This window comes from Lissotriton vulgaris, chromosome 6 (genome assembly GCF_964263255.1).
Source record: "Lissotriton vulgaris chromosome 6, aLisVul1.2, whole genome shotgun sequence".
Lineage (NCBI taxonomy): Eukaryota > Metazoa > Chordata > Amphibia > Caudata > Salamandridae > Lissotriton > Lissotriton vulgaris.
In genome coordinates, this window is record NC_141694.1 from 1,807,083,652 (window position 1) to 1,807,107,760 (window position 24,109).

At 42.3% G+C, this 24,109-nt stretch overlaps 1 protein-coding gene across 1 annotated transcript in view; it reads left to right on the forward strand.

Annotated features, from left to right (window-relative positions):
* The first annotated feature begins 5,379 nt into the window (after nucleotides 1-5,379).
* The window catches only part of LOC147709547 (fucolectin-like), a 234,577-nt gene continuing 215,847 nt past the window's right edge, over nucleotides 5,380-24,109 (forward strand). Inside the window, exons 1-2 of the mRNA XM_086928081.1 lie at nucleotides 5,380-5,479; nucleotides 8,760-8,827. Of these exons, the coding sequence (XP_086784207.1) occupies nucleotides 8,761-8,827 (67 nt within the window). The 5' untranslated portion in view covers nucleotides 5,380-5,479; nucleotide 8,760. The remainder of the gene's footprint in view (nucleotides 5,480-8,759; nucleotides 8,828-24,109) is intronic.

Sequence of the window (24,109 nt, forward strand, 5' to 3'; positions counted from 1 at the left end):
CCAAAATGTTTTCTGCTGTGTGACGTTTCTCCAAACCAAACATGGCTAGTGTTGCATGTTTCCGAGCAGCTTTAAAAACTTGGTGCGGGTCAACACCTGCGTTTAGCTTTGCTTTAACCCCTGAAAAAGAGACCCAGTGTGCAGTGATGCACATGTAATCAGCGCCTGCGCCACTGGTCCACATGTCTGTTGTCAGATGTATAGTGTGAACAGCACTCTTCTGCAAAGCTGCCCCATTCACCTCCAGAACATCTTCATGTAGTGCTGGAACCGCAACTCGGGCAAAATAAAACCGGCTAGGAACCTTCCATTTAGGGCAGAGCGCTGCCACTAATTCTAGAAAACCAACCCCTTCTACAAAAGAAAAAGGGAGAAGGTCCAGAGCTAGCATTTTAACCAGCTTAGTGTTAAACAGACGCGTCAGTGGGTGGTTGCGTTCATATTGTGCTTCTGTAAACAACATCTTTTTAATGTTGCCCTGGACCAAGCATTTACGGGATAATGATGATGATGATATCTTCGACCCAGTTACGCTCGCTGATGAACTTTTTCACATTGGTGTCTCACTCTCTCGAACACTCTTAGTGTGGCTCACATGGGGTGTGCTGCTGACAGGGGTACTGGGTGTAAGAGAAGTGTTTGACACGTCTTCTTCCTCCTCGTCATCATCAGATGAAAAATCAACATTTTCATTAGTTGCAATTAGGGCTTCCTTGATCGCCTGTAGGTGCGCAAACCATTGGACAGGGTGCTGTCTCTTAAGATGACCTCTCTGGCCTCCGGTACCATAGTTGGTACCAAACTAACCACGACTAACTGCAACCTTACAAATGCTACAAATGGCAAAGTTTTCCCTTTTTGGGCAAACACTAAAGAAGTCCCAAGCTGGGGACTTGAATTGTCTGCGGGGGCCGGAGGAGGCGTCGATGCTGGTGGCGGTGGTCTTGCTGCTAATGCCAGATGAAGTGGAGGATGTGGATTGCCGGACTTTAGTACATTGTGCACTTTCACCACCACTAATTGAGGTCGAGGTGGATGGAGGTCCCTTCTTGCGAGGAAGAAATATGGAAGCGGTAGGTGTTGGTGTGCTAGTTAACTCCAATGATTGTTGTGTTTCCATTGCCTCCTCGTCAACATCATCATCACGCTCAGCAGCTTCTCGGGCTAGGGTCAAAATGTCTCTTTGCTGCATGCCCGCTGGGGCTGCAGTGACCTTTACGATGACTGGCTCGTCGTCGTGAGAGGCTTCATCAGCAGCAGTATCCGCCACTTCTTGTTGAGCCTCATCACACTCCATAAGTTTTTTGACGACCTTCCTTTTACGCTTAAGTACCTTTGTCAGATCATGGTGTGCCTCACTCTCAGACGGCCGTGATGGTTCCCAATCTTCATCCAGATCATCAGAAGGAGGTGGGCTTGAAGAAGATGTATACACCCCCCTTGATCTTTTCCTTGCTAGGGATGTGGAAGACAATGAATGATCATCAGGAGGAGTGGCTTCCTCAAATGATACCTCGGCTTGATTGACGATTTCCTGATGTGCCCCTACTTCGGGAGGAACAACTATTGTGGGCACTTGTGACCCTCCATGCACCTCTGCTTGCGCATCTCCTTGCGCTGCCTCTCCTTCCACATGTACTTGGGCTTGTACTTGCACATGTGGTTGTTGTTGCGGCTGTGGTTGTTCAACACTTGTCAGATGAGTTACAACAACCTGTGTTGATTCAGGGACATTGCTGCTACTTTCTTGCGATGAGCTAACATCACTGGTCGATGGTGATTGAAGAAGTACACTGACTGCTTCTGCAGCACTCAAGGGCTTGGACTTAAGTTGGCGTGGTGGTGGTGGTGGTGGCACTGAGCCCAATGGAGCAGGGGGTGCTGCTCCCAGCTTGGTCCCCAGCAGATCCTGCTGCTGCTGCAGGCGTACTTTTTTTTTTACTCCCAAAAAACGTGGCGGCCGGCACACCAGCCTCCTTGGTAACTTGCTTCTTCTGCTCTTTACTGGCAACTTTCTTGCTAGATGAGCTACGGGGAACTCTTTTTGGGGCCATCTTCTTCAGATCAGGTCAGAACAGCAGGCCGCAGTTGCACGAGTTGCAGAGTTGTCTGTGGCCAGACGTGACGGCGCGTGACGTTATGCTACACACACACACCGCTGCAGGACTTCTTCCTGGCACTGGTGGTTCTCTTGAGTCTTGTGCACCTAAAAGCAATGGAAGACAGAGGAACATCAGTTCAGTTATACACCCCCAAAAAATCGAAAAAACACAGAAAAATTAGCACAATCCCATGCCCTCCATGATGTTTAAATTCAAGACACCCCACAGAAAGACTAGGCACATGCACCACTCACTATCCCTGGTGAAAAGGCCACAACAACAGGCCAAAAAACGAAAATCACAGAAAAATCAGCACAATCCCAAACCATCCAGGCCCTCCATGATGTTTAAATTCAAGACACCCCACAGAAAGACTAGGCCCATGCAACACTCACTACCCCTGGGCATAAAGGTTGAAAAGTAGGCAAAATGGTTGCAGGCCTAACAACACTGACTGCATTCAAAATGGCCACTTGTCTCCCAGCACATGGCCTGCCTGTACCAGCACTCAAAATGGCCCCCACCCACATGGCCTGTCTCCATGAACACCCCAAAAAATCGAAAAAAAAAGAAAAATCAGCACAATCCCAAGCCATCCAGGACCTCCATGATGTTTAAATTCAAGACACCCCACAGAAAGACTAGGCCCATGCAACACTCACTACCCCTGGTGAAAAGGCCACAACAACAGGCCAAAAAAATGAAAACCACAAAAAAATCAGCACAATCCCAAACCATACAGACCCTCCATGATGTTTAAATTCAAGACACCTCACAGAAAGACTAGGCCCATGCAACACTCACTACCCCTGGTGAAAAGGCCACAACAACAGGCCAATAAAACGAAAATCACAGAAAAATCAGCACAATCCCAAACCATCCAGACCCTACATGATGTTTAAATTCAAGACACCCCACAGAAAGACTAGGCCCATGCAACACTCACTACCCCTGGGCATAAAGGTTGAAAACTAGGCAAAATGGTTGCAGGCCTTACAACACTGACTGCATTCAAAATGGCCACTTGCCTCCCAGCACATGGCCTGCCTGTACCAGCACTCAAAATGGCCCCCACCCACATGGCCTGTCCCCATGAACACCCCAAAAAATCGAAAAACACAGAAAAATCAGCACAATCCCAAGCCATCGAGGACCTCCATGATGTTTAAATTCAAGACACCCCACAGAAAGACTAAGCCCATGCAACACTCACTACCCCTGGTGAAAAGGCCACAACAACAGGCCAAAAAAACGAAAATCACAGAAAAATCAGCACAATCCCAAACCATAAAGCCAACCATGATATTTAAATTCAAGACACCCCACAGAAAGACTAGGCCCATGCAACACTCACCACCCCTGGTGAAAAGGCCACAACAACAGGCCAAAAAAAACGAAAATCACAGAAAAATCAGCACAATCCCAAGCCATCCAGCCCCTCCATGATGTTTAAATTCAAAATACCCCACAGAAAGACTCAGTGCACCCACCACTGAGTACCCCTGGGCAAAAGGCCCCAAAACAGCCCAAAAATCGAAAATTCCAAAATTGTAGTTGCAGCAACTGTAATGCCCCAAACAAACTTACTTGTGAAATTTCTAATCCAAAAGTGATTCAAAGAAAGTCAAAAAGGCCTCAAATCCAAATATCCAGCAGCATCCACAAAAAGTAATCCTTCCAGCTCCAGATCCAAATGAAAAGTGACCAGGAGATGGACAAAGCACTGGGAGGAGCCTGCTGGACAGGAACAGGAAGTTGAAGACTGTGGGGCACTTCCTTCCTCCCACCCCACCTCCCCAAAATGGACTCCCCGCAAAAAAAGTGCAGGCAAACGTCAACCTGAGGAGTTATTCAGATAAAAATCATCATTTCCAGAAGGTTTATGATGCTTGCTGGTGGATTTCTTGTGCAGAATTGCAAATTTTGTATTTTCGCGAGTGCGAGATTGTTGCTGCTCGTCGCATCTACAAGCTCGCAATTGCGAAGCCCCGCGATACGTGATCACGGCGTACTCGCATTGACAAACTCTCGCTGTGCAAGTTGGCAAACCGCGACTACGTAATCGCGCTCGCCAAATTCCCGCGGGATCCCGCAGCAAGATCCAAATTGGCGCAGCACTCGCAAAATATCAAGAAAAACAACTCGGCAAACGCTGACAGACGGTAAGTAAACACCGTGCGCCGCAAAATTGTATCACCAAGAAAAAAAATCCGCAGCGTGAGAATTTGCAGATTTTCGGTAAATTCGGGAGCGTTTGCGGATTGCGAATTTACCGAAAATCCGCAAAATCCGCGAGCGTAACGGATTTTCCGCCCATGCTTAAATGCTTTATATAATTTGCCATAGTTAGAATGAGTTAATGGAGAAAATGTAGGCACATATGGTTTTTTCGTTTGACTCAATTTCAATATTTTAATGTTAGCTGTTACTTTCTATAGAAAAACCTTGAAGGATCTACACAAATGACCCTGTGCTGAATTCCAAATCGTATCTACTTTCCGGAAATATATAGCTTTCCAGGAGCCATTATTGGTTTAACACTCATTTCTCCCACTGACTGGAAGGAGGGTGAAGCACAAAACTAGGAAAAATAGGCAAAGTCCCAGTAAAATGCCACAAATGTGTAGAAAATGTTTATTTTCTGACAAACGTCTACCCCTAATAGCCAAAAAAAGGTGTGGCACAGGGTAGGGCCTGGCAGCAAAAGGGTTACTCTCTAAGTATGTGAACTAGTGCTTTAGTTGAACTATTCCTCATGGTCTTAAAGAACTTTTTGAATTAGGTCCCTAGTTTTTAATAAAATAACATGATGATAATTACCATTTGACTTGCTACATAATTTAGCTACTCTTGCTTCACAGTTTACACCTGAATTGTGCTAATTCTATGCTTTTTCTATTGGTTCATTTTGTTTCTTGTCACCTCATGAACTCGTGTGTCTGATATTCTTTTTTTCCTTTTTTATGGACCTCTCACTCTGACTCCATCTTTATATTTGCTTAGCCTTAATTTCCCTGTCAGCTATATTTCTACCTGGACCGCAGCAAACAGCTGGTACTTTTGAGACTGTTTGCTCACAGGAACATTGTTTAGGTATGTAATTCACCATTGACTGATTGACAGGCCAAATCAAACATTGCATGTCAATGAGTCATGCTAAATGAAGTTCCTCTAGTCAAAATATTTCCAAAGAAAGTACTCATTAAAGTTTTACCTGTATTTACAGATAACAGATGGTATATTGACAATGCAAGTATAGCATCGCTCTGTGTAAGACATCACCTGCTATATAAATGAGTGTGCTTCATGTGTTAGGATCTAAGGCAGAACAGAAACCAAAGACATCTGCAGAAGAGCCGTCGGTCCCATCAATACAGGTAATGACTCACTCTGCTTATTCGTTTTTGGAGCTGAGGTAGCCATAAAAGCTAATCAACACTAACATAGTTGTATTAGATATCCTGTAACCATCAGTATATGTGAGGGGTTCTAAGAGCTGTATCAAGCAGAAATCTCTAGTATAAAAGCTACATTGGTGTCACTCATGGAAAGAGGGTACCTCAGAATGAGAAATAACAATGTTTATTCAAAACAAGCCGAGTGCCCATGGACCCCTGAACTGCATTTACATTTAGGGTGGTAAAATGAAAATATAAACCTGGGTTGTATTATGGAACAGGGCACACTATCCATGTGTGGGGTCATATGTACTACACTTTTCTACAACCACAGCAGACAGAGCAGTGTGCCAAAGTACATCAAAAAGGTGTTGTCCCCAGAGCAGGGGCAATTCTGCCTCAGCTGCGTCAAGCGCAGCATTGAAAGAGGATTGAGACTGCCATTCTGTATTTGTTTAAAGAGGGACTTGGAGCGTGTTGACGATGAGGCAGGGACCCCCCAAAAGGTAGTGAAGCGCGTCACTGGACACAATGCAAGGGTGACTGGGAAGATCCCTGGGACCCCATGAGGTCCTGCTAAGGGGCATCCTCAGTGGGATGCCCTGACTGGGAACCACTTCTTTGGTGGCACAAAATTGCTCTTGTACCTGTATCTGTAATACCACTCAAGGGGAGAGGTGTTCCCTCATTCTAATGGGTCCCATGCCTCCATGTCATAAAGGAGACACCTGCCTGGGATCAATGACACAGAAGGTGGTGTCTGCAGTCCTTTCAGTAAAAACCAGCACCAATACCAACTATGCCCCAGGGCACCTTCTGTAAAAAGACCCCCTGGATTTCTCAGTCTGCCAAACAATCCCCACCAGACTATTGCTGGGAGTAGTGGAAAATGTTTCCTTGCCTACAGGCGGGACATCTTTCTGGTTTGTGATCACGCCATGTAGGCGGGAGCCTTGCTTTGACTTTTTTGATTCATCTAGAGCTAGGATTTCGTCAGCTGATTGGAGGGGAAATGTGTTTATTGTAACCTGTATTCCGGGGTCCTAAAGTCATGGCATGGTACCTATAAACCGGGGCAGAATCTAGATCCGGTTGATCCCACTCAGGACTCCCTGTGACTGTAGATTCCAGAGGTATGTTTAGTCTTCCGCATTTGCTGCTGCAGATTGTTTGCAGTGTGAATTATCTGTAGGAGGTAGAATTGTAAAAATGTGCATTTGCATGTGCACGCATTTTGCTCTTCACATGTAAAAACTATCTATAACACCTCCGAAAATACAGGGGTGTGTTGGTCTTTGTCACACCCAATTCACCCTCTAGCGCCTGTTGTACGAACTCTTGGTTGGAAAGAAGTAGGTGTCAATTGGACATCGGCTAATGTGCATTCCTTCCATCACCTTGTTTTGTGTGCAGTAGACCCCCTAAGTGCAATGACTTTAACCAAAAGTAATTTACGTATATCAGGTCTTCCTGTCTAGATTGGCACAGTGAGCGAAAAACAATGGACTGGAATGTGGCTCGACCGATCGTAAAGTGTTGAGATTAACTCAAGCCTTACGTTCATCACCCTTTTTTTTTATTAGCAAGCAGAGTTGCATTTTGCAAAGTCATCAATGGACTAGTTACATCATAAAATCTGCATTTACCAAACTTCACAAAAGCACCTGCGGTAGTAATAAATAAAATGACCTGACTGAAAATACACGGATGGAGGTCTGCTAAAAATGTTTTTTAAAGTAGCCTTTAGAAGGATAGGTGCTGCATTTAAAGTAGAAATGTTAGGGCCTTGGATGACATCAGGGGTGCCATGCAATAGTCCACTGAAACACTGTCTGCTCCCTAAAGCCACCCACAATGTTTCCCTGTGCATGGTTTTGCAGCCACCTTTGAATAGTTTAAAATCCCATTCAGATAGGGGTCATGGTTGCAGTTCATTTCAGGTATGTGGCACACTGCAAGCACCAGTAAGGACCTGGTAGCAGTGTTTGGGGTACCATGGATTCACATAATTAGTTATAAAACGCACACAAAATGAAAAAGTATATATATTTATACTTTTTTTTTAAACAAAGTGACCCATTGGCTCACCAGTCCTTGGCCCTAAACAGGACTACATTCAGTGTGCGTGTGTGGGAGGCAGAGGGGGAGGACACTGTTCTTGTGCAGCATGCCTTCATTCAAACATGAGGAAACCAATAGCAGAAGTGGTCTTAATCACTGACCCTTGCTATGTCTTATCGTGGGCAGAAGAAACGTTTGATTGGCAGTACAACTGAACAATGGATGAAGAGGGCAGCCTGAAGAAACCATGTTCATACGTAGGTTTGAAGGTTTACATATTTCTATTAAAATGAAAAGGTTTTGGATCACACCAGATCCAATGTTTTCTCTTACACCCAACACTGTTACCATTACATAACTATACCATAGAAACTCTCTAACTTGACTTAAGCCCAGTAGTGCAGGATATCAACTCAGACAATGAAGACACATTAAAACATTCAGGGCAAAAAAGATCTTTACATATTACTGCAAACTCTGGTGAACTCCAATATTGACTGTCAACCTCTCCTCCTTCTGGCTTTCAAAAAGTATTCTTTACTCCCTGAAGTTTGAATACACTGTGCAGCAGTTCTCATTTGAAACAAAGACTAGCATTGGGAAAGTATTTGGTCTGGCACTGGAGGAAATCCTTTTTGGCTTTATTAAATGTTGTTTTTTTGTTTTGTCAGTTTTCGTAAAAAATGATCGCTGGGGGCTGCTGGCCACTCACCAATATTTTTGAAAATCAAACATAGCTTTGGTTCTCCAAAAGTATACATTGCCATAGGAGTCCCTGGCACCAAAGGGTACTACTTTTAAGGTGGATGTGCCCCATGTGAAAGGGCGAGAATGCTTGTCACTCACAATGACGTAAGCCAGTTGCAATAATTTTAGTGAAATCAAAAGGTCTTTGCTAAACCAGAAGTCTGTCTGATTTAAAGGACACACATCAGCAGGAAATACACCCTGCATGAGCCTCCTGTAAAATGCCCTTCAAGGACTACTTGATGACAAAGCATTGAGATACATAGTTAACATACCAGAGCCTTTCTTTACAAACTTATGAAGGACTCCCACTCCTCCACCAATGACGATTTACTGGTGGAATTCTGCCATAGTTCATTTACATTAAATGTAAATAGTTTTCTGTTCTTATATGTCCATTCCAATTTCAATCAAATCTAAATTGTTAAAAGATTTGTTTTTGTATTCGCAGAATGAAAGCTGCACTTACAGCTGCGTTTGTCTGCACGCTGCTGCTTGTCGTGGATTCAGCACCGGGAGGTAATGTGAATATCCATTATCAAACGTTATTGTGATTCTTTGCAATGTACAAAGCTACCTTTTCATTGTTATCCTCACATTTGATTTTGTTGTGACAAAGCCCATTGCTTAAGCCCTTGAGCACTAGCATCTAGATTTTGAATATCCTCCCACAGAAGCTGTTTCCTCTCGTAGGCAATAAAAAAAAGATTTATGTTACTCTTCTAAAAATAGGATTATTCTACAGCTTGTTCCGAAGGTATTGTATTACGGAATATTGAGGCTAGAAATATCAAGAAACACTAATATCCTGGACAGAAAATTGAGAGACAACATAAGCTATGTGTGTATAGAGGAAGTATAGAGTTACTGTTACTATGTCCATATCTATGGACCTTGAGGATATAAATGTATGGTCAAGGTACATGTTAGACCTGTCAGCCTTAGGGTGGTCTTCCCTTAAACGTTTTCCTTGCTTACCTCCTCTTTTTGCTGATTTTATTTTAACCTGAGAACTCTGAGCACTTTGCCACTGCTGACCATTGATAAAGTTCTTCTCCCCTAAACATATTAACATTGGTGTGTATATACAAGTGCCATATGTAATTGACTTGTAAGTCCCTTGTAAAGTGGTATACCATTTACCTAGGGGCTACAAACGAAATGCTACTAGTGGGCCTGCAGCACTGATTGTGCCACCCACACATGTAGCCCTTTAAGCCTGTCTCAGGCCTGCCACTAAGGAGCCTGTTTGTGCAGTTTTACTGCCACTTTGGCTTGGCTTTTAAAACCCATTGCCAAGACTTAAACGCCTCCTTTATTACACATGCATCACCCCTAAAGTAGGCCCGAAGTAGCCACTAGGCACTGGGCGTTGTATAAGGGAAAGGTAGGACATGTAACGTTTTGCATGTCCTGGTAGTGCAATACTACTAAATAAATTGGTCACCACTGTGAGGCCTACTTCTCTCATAGGTTACCTTTGGGAATTCCTTAATACACCTTTAAGCTGTAATTCTTGATTAGAGGAGTAACGATGTCATGTGTTATATCTCTGTAATGGTAACAACAAATCCCCTTGCTCATAACATTTGATTTGACATTACAATTCTGGAAATGCGACATTTAGAAAGTGGACATTTCTCTGATCTTACACCTCTGAGTACTTGCAGCCTGTCTTCAATACATGTCTGGGGCGGGTGACAACTACATTTTGTGCATTCCTTATAGACAGTCAAAAACACAAGAAGGTTAGGTGTGTACAAGTACTCATCTGCGTTCTGACGGCTCTTCGTGAGCAGGAAGGGACGGTCTGAAACTTACACCTGAATAGGCAGTGCCCTGTTCCCACACCAAGGGCTGATTACCCTATTCTGATAGTCTGGAGCCAGGGCTGGGAAGATAGGACCACTGTGCACTTCATAGAACCTGCATTGAAGTCACTGATACTTCATAGGCACAACTGGGTCTCTGATTCCACCAAACCAGACACTTCTAGAACGACAACTGGAGTCTGTCAGAAAAACTGTGGTGCTGCATCAATGACTGACACTCTGCTGGACTGCTGACCTGGAAGGATTTCTTTTCTGTTGTGCTGCCATGCTTCCTGCTGCCGATCCTCCTGAGGGAGAGCTGGACCCTGTCTTGCACACCAAAGTGTTCTCAAAGGGCTTGTTGACTTTCCTTCTGTTGTTAAGACTCAGGGAAATCAAAGTCACTACCCCTGCTCTTGTGCATGGTTCACCGGAAGTTGACCCAGATACTTGCTTCAGAGGCATTAATGCATCCCTGACTGCGTGAGCAGAAATCAATGCATTGTCTCTGGGGGCAGGAGCATAACCCGGTGCATTGCATTGGAACCGCCACAGCATCTGCAGAAATCGACTCACAGAACCACGCTTCGCCGCCTCAGCGGTCTACAGAGATCGACAAATCCTTTAACTGACCATGTGGAGAATCCCAGCTCATCATATCAGTAACCAACGCATCATGGCCTCAGCACTTTGTCAACAGAACAGATGCATCATCACCCCTACGGGATCGACATTGACTCACCTCGACTGTGCCCCACATCTAGCTATTGTGACCAGGACAAGGTACTTTTTCACTGAGATCTGGGTGGGTCCTGTAGCCAGCCTGTGCTCTATCGTGGTCGACCCGAGCTATTGACTTTGCCCTGGTCCAGCGCAACCAGATAATAAGCGCAGGACTCTTTATTTTTTTCAAATTCATAACTCAACTTCTACTGAATTTTTATAGTTTTGGGCTTGATTTATTCATACAATTATTGTCTATTTTTCTAAAATGGTGTGGAGTCATGTTGTGGTGTTTTCATTTTATTACTGTGTGTGTGTGTGTGTGTTGCACAAATGCTTTAAACATTGCTTCTTTAGGTAAACCTGACTGCTATACTTTGCGATATTTTGTCCTTCGATATTGTGTGGAAAGAAATTTGGTGCCAATGAGATTCCTAAATCGATATTCGCGGCACACACCTTCTGAAGGGCACTGTAAAAACATGGCATCACCACTAAAAAATGTTATATGATAGGGTGATAGTAAACAAGACATGATTTGATGCCAGGACGTGTGAGATCTCCAAGGTTTCAGAGAGTGAAGTAAAAAGGATCAAGGCCCTGATTTAGGGTTCAGCAATAAACTGAGCTTATTTAGAGTCGAGTAGATTTGGCCTTTCTCCTCTCATCCTATTTATGGGCAGACAAATACTCAGTTTTTTCTTTCATACATCGCCTTCCAAAATGTGGCGGTAAGTAAAAATACAAATATTTTGTTGATCCCCACACCATAAAAAATGGCGCTATTGTGTTTACTTTCAAAGAGAAAATTCCACTTTCAAGAATTTGTTTTGAAATCAAAAGATATTGAAAATTATTTTGAATTACACCATCATGTTTATGGTGCCGTACAGTACACTTTCAGTGCATTGACAGAATGTGTGCCTAAATTATTCAAAAAACCTGCTGCATGGCCTTAAGAGAGAATTATGCTTTTCGTCTCGCTGTGGCCAAGACCAGGGTCCAGTGAGTTGCTCAGATGAGGGACTCCGTTAGTTTGAGTTCTTGTAAAATTAGTTAGAGCATAATCGAATAAATGTAGAAATGGTGTAAGACAAAAAACATATTTGTTCAAAACCAACCTAGAGCAGAGATCTTCCTTACACTATAGCCGAATGGCCCATCCAAACAAACTTATAGTTATCTGCATCTTGTATTCACTACAGGGTTGTTTCATACATGTGGCATGAACGCCATGGAGTACCTTTGTCATCCTTTGTGGAGAACCAGACAGTTTTTACACAACCAATTATTTTTTAGTGTGCTACAAATAGTAGGAATGACATCTCTGAACCATTGTATGTCCAAATATAAGAGCGATAATACTTCTTGCCCGATGAAACTGTCAGACCACAGGTGTACCTACTTTTTAACACCCCAGTTACAACAGCAGGATCTGATCTTACTGTGGGCTTCAACTGCATTTGAAGTCCATTAGGAATCAATAACTAACAACTTAAAAATGTCAAAGCAGATGGTCCAGCCCAAGACAGTCAACAGGCAACACAGCAATAACCATGAAAAAGAGGCTACTAAGAAACAGAAATTTAAATATAATAGCCTAGATATTTTAACAAACACAACAGGTTTAACAACTCCCAGGGCCAAGAAGACACTAACAATCAGTAAGTTAAATATAGCAACCTACACATACCAGAGAAAAACAACAGACTTTTTACAACACACAGATACTGGAGGCCACTTATACTCAGTAGTTTAATTAAAATAACCTGGAAATCCTATCCAAAGACAGCAGGGTTTACACCAACTCCTGGAGACCATAGGCCACCGACACTCTGCAATTTAAACATGGTAACATAGTTGTCCTAGACAAATGCAGCCAGTTTAACAGAAACATCTAGGAATCAGAGGATGACGCTGGGATTCCCACCTAGGTTTTTACCTTACCACTCCGAGGAATCCCCAGGTCGACAGATCTCTTTAGTCTGCTTGGAAGTGGGAAGGGAGATCTTTTAAAGTCAATATACTTTGACAAATTTCCAAATCAATATATTTAGTCTGAAGGACCACGGACTCCAAAAGAAAGTTTAAGAATTTATTACAGAGCCAAAAATAACTGGACATACAAGCACCTCAGCCAAGGTTCAAGAAGTAAACTGGAACTAATACAAACATAATCGTACGCAAGAATCTCAGACAACTCAAAATGAAAAGCAGAGTTAATTCTATCAGCATTAGACACGCAATCACCATGCCTGCTTGAAAACTGGACGGCATCTGTTGTGCGGAGAGAAAAGATTAGTCTGTCCCTACATTAACTCTGAAGTGACATTCCTACTTAACATACCTCCCAGGCAAGGGAAAAGGTGTCAGCTGTGAAGGCTCCCTAAGAAGCGCATTCACCTTCCAGGTAAGTAGCCTAGACTACGAGCTCCCTCAAAGATGCTCCTTAATTTCTCTTGCCTAGTTAAAACTAAGACTCTTGTTTAACTGCACATCCAATTGGACTGCCTTAGACAGGACCCAGTCTAAACCCAACTGACCCTAACCCTAGCTTCACTAAGACTGAACTAACTCTCCACCCTAGGGGCACTTTCCCTAATACAAAATCCCAAAAACAATGAACGCGCCCCTGGCAATCCTCTTTCAGCAGGTACAGCCCCTTGTACGTTTCCAGTGTCACACCTTCTTCTTCCAGAAACCCTTGCTGTGTCCTTGGGTCCCAGGCACCTTGTCCGCCTAATGTTGCAACCGGACCTACCAGCACATTCTTTTCGTTCTCACTCATACTAATCTAACTTCTAAACAATGACTTATTCTACCTAACGATCTCCTCGGCCCTGCACCTGCAAAAGAAATGCATGAGAACGATCCCTCTGCATGCCCCAAATTACAATTCGAAATCCAGCTGCAACTATAAGTTTCTTTCCCAAAGCATTTTTCCAGCTTGACATTTCTAGTCATGCTAAGAAAATGACAGTTAGGCCTTTGCTAACGTTTCTTCTCTCAGGCCTTTACTCTTTTAAATGTATATTTAATACAACAACATTAACATTTCATTAATAAATCCTAAAATTATTCTCTGTGTTAACGAACATTATTCTCATGTTAAAACGTTACATTTCTCATTAAGCAAACTACACATGCAACTTTAACATGGCACGTCTAACCTCCAAACACATTACATACACAAAGAGATTAACCCTAAATTACTTAAAGCATTATTCTCTCAATTAAGCACTACATTAATCAATAAATGATATGAGCATGATTTTATATTTTGCAACGCTTTCGATTAGTCCTATATTTCTAAACCAAACATTTATAATGTCCTCTAGATATGCGGGTGCTGACTACAGGCGGTTATAGTGCACCCCTACAATTTTTCAAACATCATGGCGCTCTATCAGCCCCCACTTTGATGACTTGTGTCATCACACAATACATCACCATTAAGGGTAAGAACTGACTTAAACAGAACTTGTTACCATTCTACCTCTCCTGAGCAACCTTATGTTTTTCAAATTCTGATATTGCCTGTCCTGCAGTCTCTACATTTGTCTCTCTTGCATTCTCAGAGATCTTTCCAATCTACCAGACTTATACCATTAATAAGCTCTGATTAAACCCGACAATCCAATCACACATGCCACGTCTATGATAAGAGGCTTCAACACATAACCAAGAAATCCCTTTCCAAGATTTGCAAACCAACTCCCCACTTTGCCAAATCCTTTTCCAACCTTTTCCCATACAGTTTCCTCAGTAAAAATGTAGTGTAGTTCCTATATTCTTAATAGGCTCTCCGCATTGGAATAATATATCCTATAGATTTGATGTAGGACTTAGGTCGACTAGGTCTCTATCGAATATATTAGACTGTATTGTGAGTGACAGCTAGCTCAGAGGTCACTAGAGACTTTCTCGAAAAAACAAGAAGGGATTAGTTTCTGACAACCGCATAAACATGCCAACTTTGTTTCCCCAAGAATAAAACTGATCTTCAGAGTCGTGGATACAATAGATATTTCACTCAGTCAACCGTGCATGCTTCTTTCATCAGAGGTGCAGAGAAATAGAGAGATGGGCGTTTTTAATAAAAGGTTTATTGAACTGTCTTCTTTCTCATGCAAGTAAAGTGAACTGCTACAATCGTAATACTGTTTGCAAAGTATAATGCATACAGTAAGAAGAGTATTATGAAATAATACTGTAAAAGCATTGTATGGCTCCTAGACATAGATAAATACATACATAAATAATGAAGGCTAAAAAGTACTCAACTGGTGCTTCTAAAATATGCCTACCCCAAATGTACCTAACCTAAGTCTAGTACAAGGGAAGAAGTAATTGGGGTGTAGCATAGGTTTAGTCTGTTTTTGCCAAGAATATAACCAAGACTAGTTCTTTTAGGGTCTAAGCAGCTCCGTATCTTGGTTTTAGAATGAAGGAGGGCTGGTATCGTTGTCTTTGGACTCAATTTCCCAACACCCCACAAGGGGAGCTCGGAAACACTGGAGCTGGATTCTAAGCTCAAAAAAGGGAGCCTCTCTGTCAGTGCGTCAGCTGGAGGGTCGGCTTCCTTCGGTACTTGCTGTAGCGAGCTGCGTCGGGCAAGTAGATAGTCGAGCTACTCCGAACCACCGCATCTTTGCAAGGGCAAGTGTAGGCATATTTAAACCTTGAAGGTGCCTTGTTTGACGTAAAGTCGGACATAATAACGTCACCAAAGAACCCCAAGGGAATGGTAGTTCTTTGAAAATGCCATGATTTGGTTTCTAGGAAAATCAATATTCAAGTAAGGGGATTTCTCTGACTGCTGAAGCCGAGTTTTCCAAGAAATTGGTGTGGCTTTTTGGCACTAGTGGAAGTATACATGCCTATATTTGGACTGGATGGGTTATGTCTAAATATAGGCAGGATGGTGTATTGCAAGAATATCGATGGGGAAATATCGAGATGCAGAAATATCAAGGTAAGAATGTTGTCTGTGTTGAATATCGACATTTTAAAATATCGATGAAGTAAATATAGTTGAAATTAATATCAATGTAATTTATATCGATATTATGTTTATAATGGATACTTTTTTTTGTTTAATAGTTATGCTATGGTTTTAATATTTTTAATGTTTTAATGTAAATAGTAAATGTTATTTTCTAAATATTTTTTTATTTTTAGTGTATTTTTTAGGAGTGGGATGTTTAGTATATATAGGGGTTAAGGGTGAGTAGTAATTTAAAAATATAAATTTAAATTATGTATTAATTTTGAATTTTAGTAAATATTTTAGGAGCGGGTTGTTGGGTTTATAGGGGATAAGAGTGGGTAATTTAAAAATGTGTGAAAATGTATAGAAAATTATAAAATTAGAAGTAAAAAAATTACTTTTTCGAAATGTTTAATTTGTAATTAGAAATGTAATATTTAATGAAATTATGTTATATATATTAATAAAATGTGTCTATAATTTAGCGTTGGAATGTTGTATTCATAGGTGATAAGGGTGGGTAGTACTATAAAAATGGTGTGTAACATTTTTTTGACATTTAAATAATTAGAATTAAAAAAATAGATTAAATGTTGAACTTTTAATTGCGAATTTAAAAAATTAAATTTTATTACGGTTTGATGTCTAGCACTTTCCATGAGTTATATTGGACTTGGAGTTAGAATATTACATTATTATGGTTTACTGTCCAGCACTTTGCCTCAGTTATGTTGCGTTTGGAGTTAGAATACTAAATTATTATGGTTTAATGTCCAGCACTTTCTATGAGTTATATTGGACTTGCAGTTAGAATAGTACATTATTATGGTTTACTGTCCAGCATTTTCCCTGAGTTATATTGGACTTGGAGTTAGAATAGTAAATTATAATGGTTTACTGTCCAGCACTTTCCCCGAGTTATGTTGCGTTTGGAGTTAGAATAGTAAATGATTATGGTTTACTGTCCAGCACTTTCTATGAGTTATATTGGACTTGGAGTTAGAATAGTAAATTATTATGGTTTATTGTCCAGCACTTTCCCTGAGTTATGTTGTGTTTGGATTTAGAATAGTAAATTGTTATGTTTTTCTGTCCAGCACTTTCCCTGAGTTATGTGGACTTGGAGTTAGGATAGTAAATATTATGGTTTACTGTCCAGCACTTTATTTTATTTATTCATTTTATTTAGAAGGTTTTATAGAGCGCGAACAAGATCCTTGCGGATATCAGAGCGCTTTACAATGAACAGAGTTGAATATACATAAAGAATAGCAAAACACAATATAGCGAACAAGCATGAGATAAATAAAATTTAACACATAAAAGTCGTAAAGTACCGAAGCCTGTGATCATAAGTCTTCATAGAACCTAAGCAACGAGTCTTGGATGCGAAAGGTTCAGGACCGGGTAGAGTAGTCAGGTAAATTTTGCCATGAGAATCGCTTTTACTTCCTTTTTGAAAGATACGAAAGAAGAATTCAATCTAGTTTCAGGGGGAAGAGTATTCCAAATCCTAGGCGCCATCCCAGAGAAGGATCGTTTATATGTTTTTTTTTAATTGAATCTTTGAGGTTTCAGTAGAAGGTTATCCGCACCCCTAGAGGACCTTGAGCCACCAGAGATTGACAATTTCTGTGCGAGGTGGATGGGTGCCTTGTGGTGTAAGGCCTTATGAGTCATGCAAGCAATTTTTAGCTGGATTCTTGCTTCAAAGGGGAGCCAATTCAAGAATTTTAGGTAAGGGGAGATGTGGGAACTTCTTTTCGAGCTGGTGATGAGTCTTGCTGCAGCGTTTATGATGCTCTAAGGGGGGCTGTAGTCGCTTTTGGGAGGCCGCATAAAGAGACAATACCATAATCCACACGGGGGATAACTAGTGCTAGTACAGCCTGTTTGAAATCGTCGACTCACAAGAATGGCTTCAACTTCCTTAGAATGTTTAAATGTAGGTTTGCTCCCTTTGTATCCATCTGAAACGTTCACAACATAGTACCTCCACTCGGTGCCCTTCACCCGGCTCCGTCAGTCGCTGTGAACTCTGCGTCCAGCGCGCTGACATTGCTGACGCACGGCTGGGGCCCAATCATAGTACACTGTTGCGTTTGGAGTTGGAATAGTAAATTATTATGGTTTACTGTCCAGCACTTTTCCTGAGTTATATTTTACTTGGAGTTAGAATAGTAAATTATAATGGTTTACTGTCCAGCACTTTCCCCGAATTATGTTGTGTTTGGAGTTAGAATAGTAAATTATTTAGGTTTATTGTCCGACCACAACCCAGTAAAGTTAGATTTAGTAATATCAACACAGACACAATCACACCATCTTTGGAGCTTTAACGCAACTGCACTAATCGACCCAATATACAAGGACACTATAAAACAAGCTATAATAGAATATTTGTCATAAACATGGGCTCAGTAGAGGAGACAACCACGCTGTGAGAGGCATTTAAGTTACAATATGGGTAATCTGTAGGCATACTAACCGATCAGTGAGGGGGGCCAAATACGATGGAAAACAAACTGAAGTCCCTAGAAAGGGAATTAGTGGCATAGTGGAAAATGAGCACTCTGTAGGAGATCAGAGACAATGTCACACAATACAACGACATAGCACAGAGGGGAGCACTATATATTCAAGCGATCCTTGGTTTGAACCTATGGGGCTAGTGTGCGACCAGGCATCATGCTGGTGGCTAAGATATTCCCAGTCAGCGGAAACAAGCCAATAGCAAAGATAACTGATCAGGACGGCACAGATCAATATGATACAACTGGGAATATCAGATAGTTCTCAACATATTACTAGAACTTATATGACTCCAAAGTGGCCCCCTCGGAAAGAGACTTTAACAGCTACCTTGATGAAATTGCCCTGGCATGGCTATCAGATGGACAGCATGAATATCCGCTGCAGCCATTGGACGTGGAAGAAGTGACTGAAGTCATACACTCTTTACCTAACTGAAAAGCGCCAGGCCAGGGTAGACTGTGTGGCGAATTCTACAAAGAATTTGCTGATCTGTTGGCGCCGCACCTTCTTATGCTCTACACGGAATAAACCCTACCACCAACACTACAGGAGGCCCTCCTCATAGTGCTACTGAAGCCAGACACACAGCCCAACAAATGTGAATCGTATCGCCCTCTATCACTTATTAACACAGACACCAAAATATTGGCGCGTAATTCTGCCAGATCAATCTGGATTCATGCCAGATAGATCAACGGCACACAAACTACAGTGCCGCCAAAGCCTTCAATTCACTAGGATGGCACTACATATTTACTACCTTTAAGCGCATGGGCATCCCAGAGTCATTCCTAAGATGGGTGCACTTACTATATAACGCCCCGGGCACACAGATACAACCAGATAAACAGACACTGTTGTACGGGATTCCTGTTCCTCTCACTCTGTTGCTGCGTTCAATCGCTGACTCTGCACTGTGGCTCTGAGACTTTGCCTTCAGCTTCGTGATTACAGCTAGCGGTACCCGCTGCGCGGGTCCCGCGTCGCCAGAGGGCACTCTGCAATAGCGCTATCGCCTGGAATATAGCGCTACCACCTGGATCAAGAACTTGGGCATCGAGACCTGCAGGGCTGCGAGCGTGTTGTGGGCGCAGGACTCAAAGTCCCAGAAGCCCCCACAACTCCCAATCATCAGCAGCTGGGACGCTCTCCCTGCAGGCTCCTCCTCTGGCTGACCAAACGAGGTAAAATCCGCCCTCTCACCTGTGTCAGTGGATTCCTGTTCCTCTCACTCTGTTGCTGCGTTCAATCGCTGACTCTGCACTGTGGCTCTGAGACTTTGCCTTCAGCTTCGTGATTACAGCTAGCGGTACCCGCTGCGCGGGTCCCGCGTCGCCAGAGGGCACTCTGCAATAGCGCTATCGCCTGGAATATAGCGCTACCACCTGGATCAAGAACTTGGGCATCGAGACCTGCAGGGCTGCGAGCATGTTGTGGGCGCAGGACTCAAAGTCCCAGAAGCCCCCACAACTCCCAATCATCAGCAGCTGGGACGCTCTCCCTGCAGGCTCCTCCTCTGGCTGACCAAACGAGGTAAAATCCGCCCTCTCACCTGTGTCAGTGGATTCCTGTTCCTCTCACTCTGTTGCTGCGTTCAATCGCTGACTCTGCACTGTGGCTCTGAGACTTTGCCTTCAGCTTCGTGATTACAGCTAGCGGTACCCGCTGCGCGGGTCCCGCGTCGCCAGAGGGCACTCTGCAATAGCGCTATCGCCTGGAATATAGCGCTACCACCTGGATCAAGAACTTGGGCATCGAGACCTGCAGGGCTGCGAGCGTGTTGTGGGCGCAGGACTCAAAGTCCCAGAAGCCCCCACAACTCCCAATCATCAGCAGCTGGGACGCTCTCCCTGCAGGCTCCTCCTCTGGCTGACCAAACGAGGTAAAATCCGCCCTCTCACCTGTGTCAGTGGATTCCTGTTCCTCTCACTCTGTTGCTGCGTTCAATCGCTGACTCTGCACTGTGGCTCTGAGACTTTGCCTTCAGCTTCGTGATTACAGCTAGCGGTACCCGCTGCGCGGGTCCCGCGTCGCCAGAGGGCACTCTGCAATAGCGCTATCGCCTGGAATATAGCGCTTCCACCTGGATCAAGAACTTGGGCATCGAGACCTGCAGGGCTGCGAGCGTGTTGTGGGCGCAGGACTCAAAGTCCCAGAAGCCCCCACAACTCCCAATCATCAGCAGCTGGGACGCTCTCCCTGCAGGCTCCTCCTCTTCCTTCCTTGATAGTATATTATCAACTACAGAGTCCCGCTGCGCGGGAGCGCGCGGGAGGGCGCCGGGCGAAGCCCGGGCAAAGGGCGGGCCGTCTAAGGCCGTCCAAGGTCGCACAAGGACGGGACGGGCCACCCCTCTTTCATCTACTTGTTCACCGCTGTGAAAACAATATATGGATTAAAAGAGAAATCTGCGAAAACGTGGAAAAACTTCTTCTTCTGAGCAAAGATCTTGTCGCTGCCCACTGACGCCGATAAACAAAACATCTGATAAGAACACGGTAACATTCCATAATATTCTTTATTTACAGTGACAATTATTTATGGCATATAAAAAACTAAGATCGCGTACCATTTTCATGAAGAGAATGGGTACAGAGGAAGCAGTAAGACAAAGTTCCATAAAAGCAGTAAAACGGGGCCGGTTAACTGGCACGCCAGCCATTAGTAATTACTTCTTAGCTACTCCCAAAAACGAATCCTGTCTACTTGATCGTGAACCGTCTATAATGTTGGGTAAAAATCCACCTCAAGAGGCATCTGAACTGCCTACTACGGATGCTCACACTACCTCAATCTCAAGTGATCAAGGTTCCCAACTTAAACCTCAACCGTCCTGTTCAACACAGGAGTCTCAAACATCAACATCCATATTTGTCTCTCCAAAATTAACTACCATCACACCGGTGAAACAAATAAATCACTCTTCTGACACCGAGGATTTTAACCCAAACGGTAACAAACCGACAGAAAACATTTCTGAGATATTACTTAACTCAGTCGATCTGCAAATTGAATCTCATCATCAAATACTTGATCATAAAACAGACATGGATATATCATTGGACACATTTCTGCCAATTAACATGAACTCTACTAACATGGCGACACCTGTCTCAAAATCTTTACATACCTTACAGGAAATACTCGAATCTGTCCTTTCCTTCTTAGGTAACATCCTAGAAAATTCAGATCAAACCTTGGATGTTCAAATTGGCATTCTGAAATTTCTGGTAGAAGAAAAGAGGAAAAAAGATCATATTGAAATAACACAAAGTATACAGTCTCAAGAGGAAAGAAAGGATCTCCCTGAATTGCTCCTTTCTACAAACACTCCAACTCCTGAATCTCAAGACAAATGTGATAACAGTACTCAAACCACCGAGCAAAAATCTACCCAGAAAAATTCCAACGGGGATCAAGTATACTCTCTGAAGAAACTGTTTAGAGAGGAACCTTCATTGCCAACCAAAGAGTTCCCGATCTTCTCGATTAAGAATACCAAAATGATAAAAGATACCGCTGAAGGGAATGAAATAACTACCTTAATATCTGTATCAGATGAGACTGGAAATGGAAAATCCTACCAAAAGGAAAGTAACAAAAGATCAAAAAGAAAAATGAGCAATAGGAGGCCACTAAGAAGAATCCATAAAAAGAAAAACAAAAAGATCAGATTTGAAAATGCAATCACTGACCAGAATAATGAGGAGGGATCTCTGGAAAAGGTAACAACCAAACAATCTATGGTAGAGGAGGAAAATGTAATTACAAACATAGTGCCCACAAAGTATCTGAATCATAAAGCACCTGAATATGTACCCCTTAGAAATAGCATTGATCAAACAAACAGAGAAAGCACAACTAATAAGTTACAACCCCACGGTGATGATCAACCACTGACGAAATATCTACAATTTGAAGAACTTTTTCCCACGGATGATTTATCGTTAAATCGAGAAAGGGTAATTAATCTGTTGCAACAAATTCATACACTACAATCCATCACCAGTAAAGAAATAGATTTTGTCACATTTCCTGAAAAAGAAAATCAAAAAATCGTGAAAGTAGCCTTCTGGTCAACTGTTATTCCCAGGATCATTGTTAGAGAAAAAGAAACATTGCATAAATATGGATACGATGTTATTGAAATATTCCCATCTAAGAACTCCATATTCAAATCAACAGGTCCTCAAAATATTACTACCAACACCCATATAAACAACTGGACTACAAACATCACTGATCTTGCTGAACTGGAGCGAATTAGCTCTAGGAAGGATATTCTGAAAATTCAGGTAAATAATGGTCAAAGAAATGTATGGACCCAAAATCTTGAAGCAAAAGAGACCAGAAAAACAACAGAATCTTGGGCCTGGATATCAGAGGCCTTAAACAGCAACAAACAAGAACAACGATTGCAATGCACTGTTTAACAGTAGCTTAAGGATTACCTCGTGGAATATGGCCGGAAAGTTACCCAATAAAATGACTATAGCGCTGAAAGATAACCCTGACATTCTAGCCATCCAGGAAACATGGGCAACAAATCCATTTAAACAGAAGGGTTACTTTGTTTACGATATCCCAGCTATAACAACTAGCAGAGGGCACGCTAAGGGAGGCTTGGCTATTCTTTTAAGCGAAGAACATCAATGGTCTCAAGAAATAATCGATTCCAAATCTAACAACTTTCAATGTATCAAGATCATAACAAAAACAAATACTTCTGATCAAAAAAAAGCCTTCTTGTTTTTCAATATGTACAACCCTCCAGGCACTTCACAAGATGCATCTTTTATAGAAACCATAGATCTAATATCCAAAATAATCGAAGAACGAGCAAATACTCCGTACTTAATTGTGGGTGATGTGAACGGGAAACTTTCCAATACTGAAATTGGCAAATGGGCAAAAATGTATGAAGATGAGCTAATTGATTTACCTATTCCAATATTCCCGAAAGGAAAAGTTGCCGATAAAAGAGGGAAAATGTTATTAGCTTCACTCCCAAACATAAACGGATTAATCCTGAATGGCAACGTAGAAGGCGACAGACCAGCATCTGACACAAGGCGGGGAAATGGATCCTCTTCTATCATCGACTACCTAATATGTAGCATAGAGATATCGGACACATTCCATTGCCTGAATGTAAAGTTTACAGAAGAAAGCGACCATGCGCTCTTATGCCTAAACACTGGTTGGTCACTAAAAGCAGCTCCGTCAAACCCAATTATGTACCTTAGGGGAAAAATTGAAATTGACAAAAAGCAGAGACGAATCTTTTGGAACTCAGGGACACTAGACTACATAAATGGAAAGATTCTACAAAATAACATTCTCACCAAAATACACTCTGAAGATCAAATAACAAACTTCGAATGTATTATGACAATCCTTAAAAGACTTCTTCTTAATGGGGAGAAACCACGCAAAAACAAAGTCTATAATAACTCTAATGAGAATATACACAGGAGGAAATTAAATAAACTTATACGAGGGCAATTTCTAGATTACTCACCTGATATACAGCAAGAAATAAACAAGTTAAAAAATCAACTCAGAAGGGAGAAAACAAGCAAAAAAAGAAAGCAACAAGACAAAAATTGGGTGGACATTCAAGAGGCGGCGAAACAGTACAATCAAAGAAAATACTGGTCTTTGATAGCCAAAATAACTGGAAGTAAAAAGAAACTAATTGCCATTCCAGTACCACCCCAAGAGTGGAAAGACTATCTAACT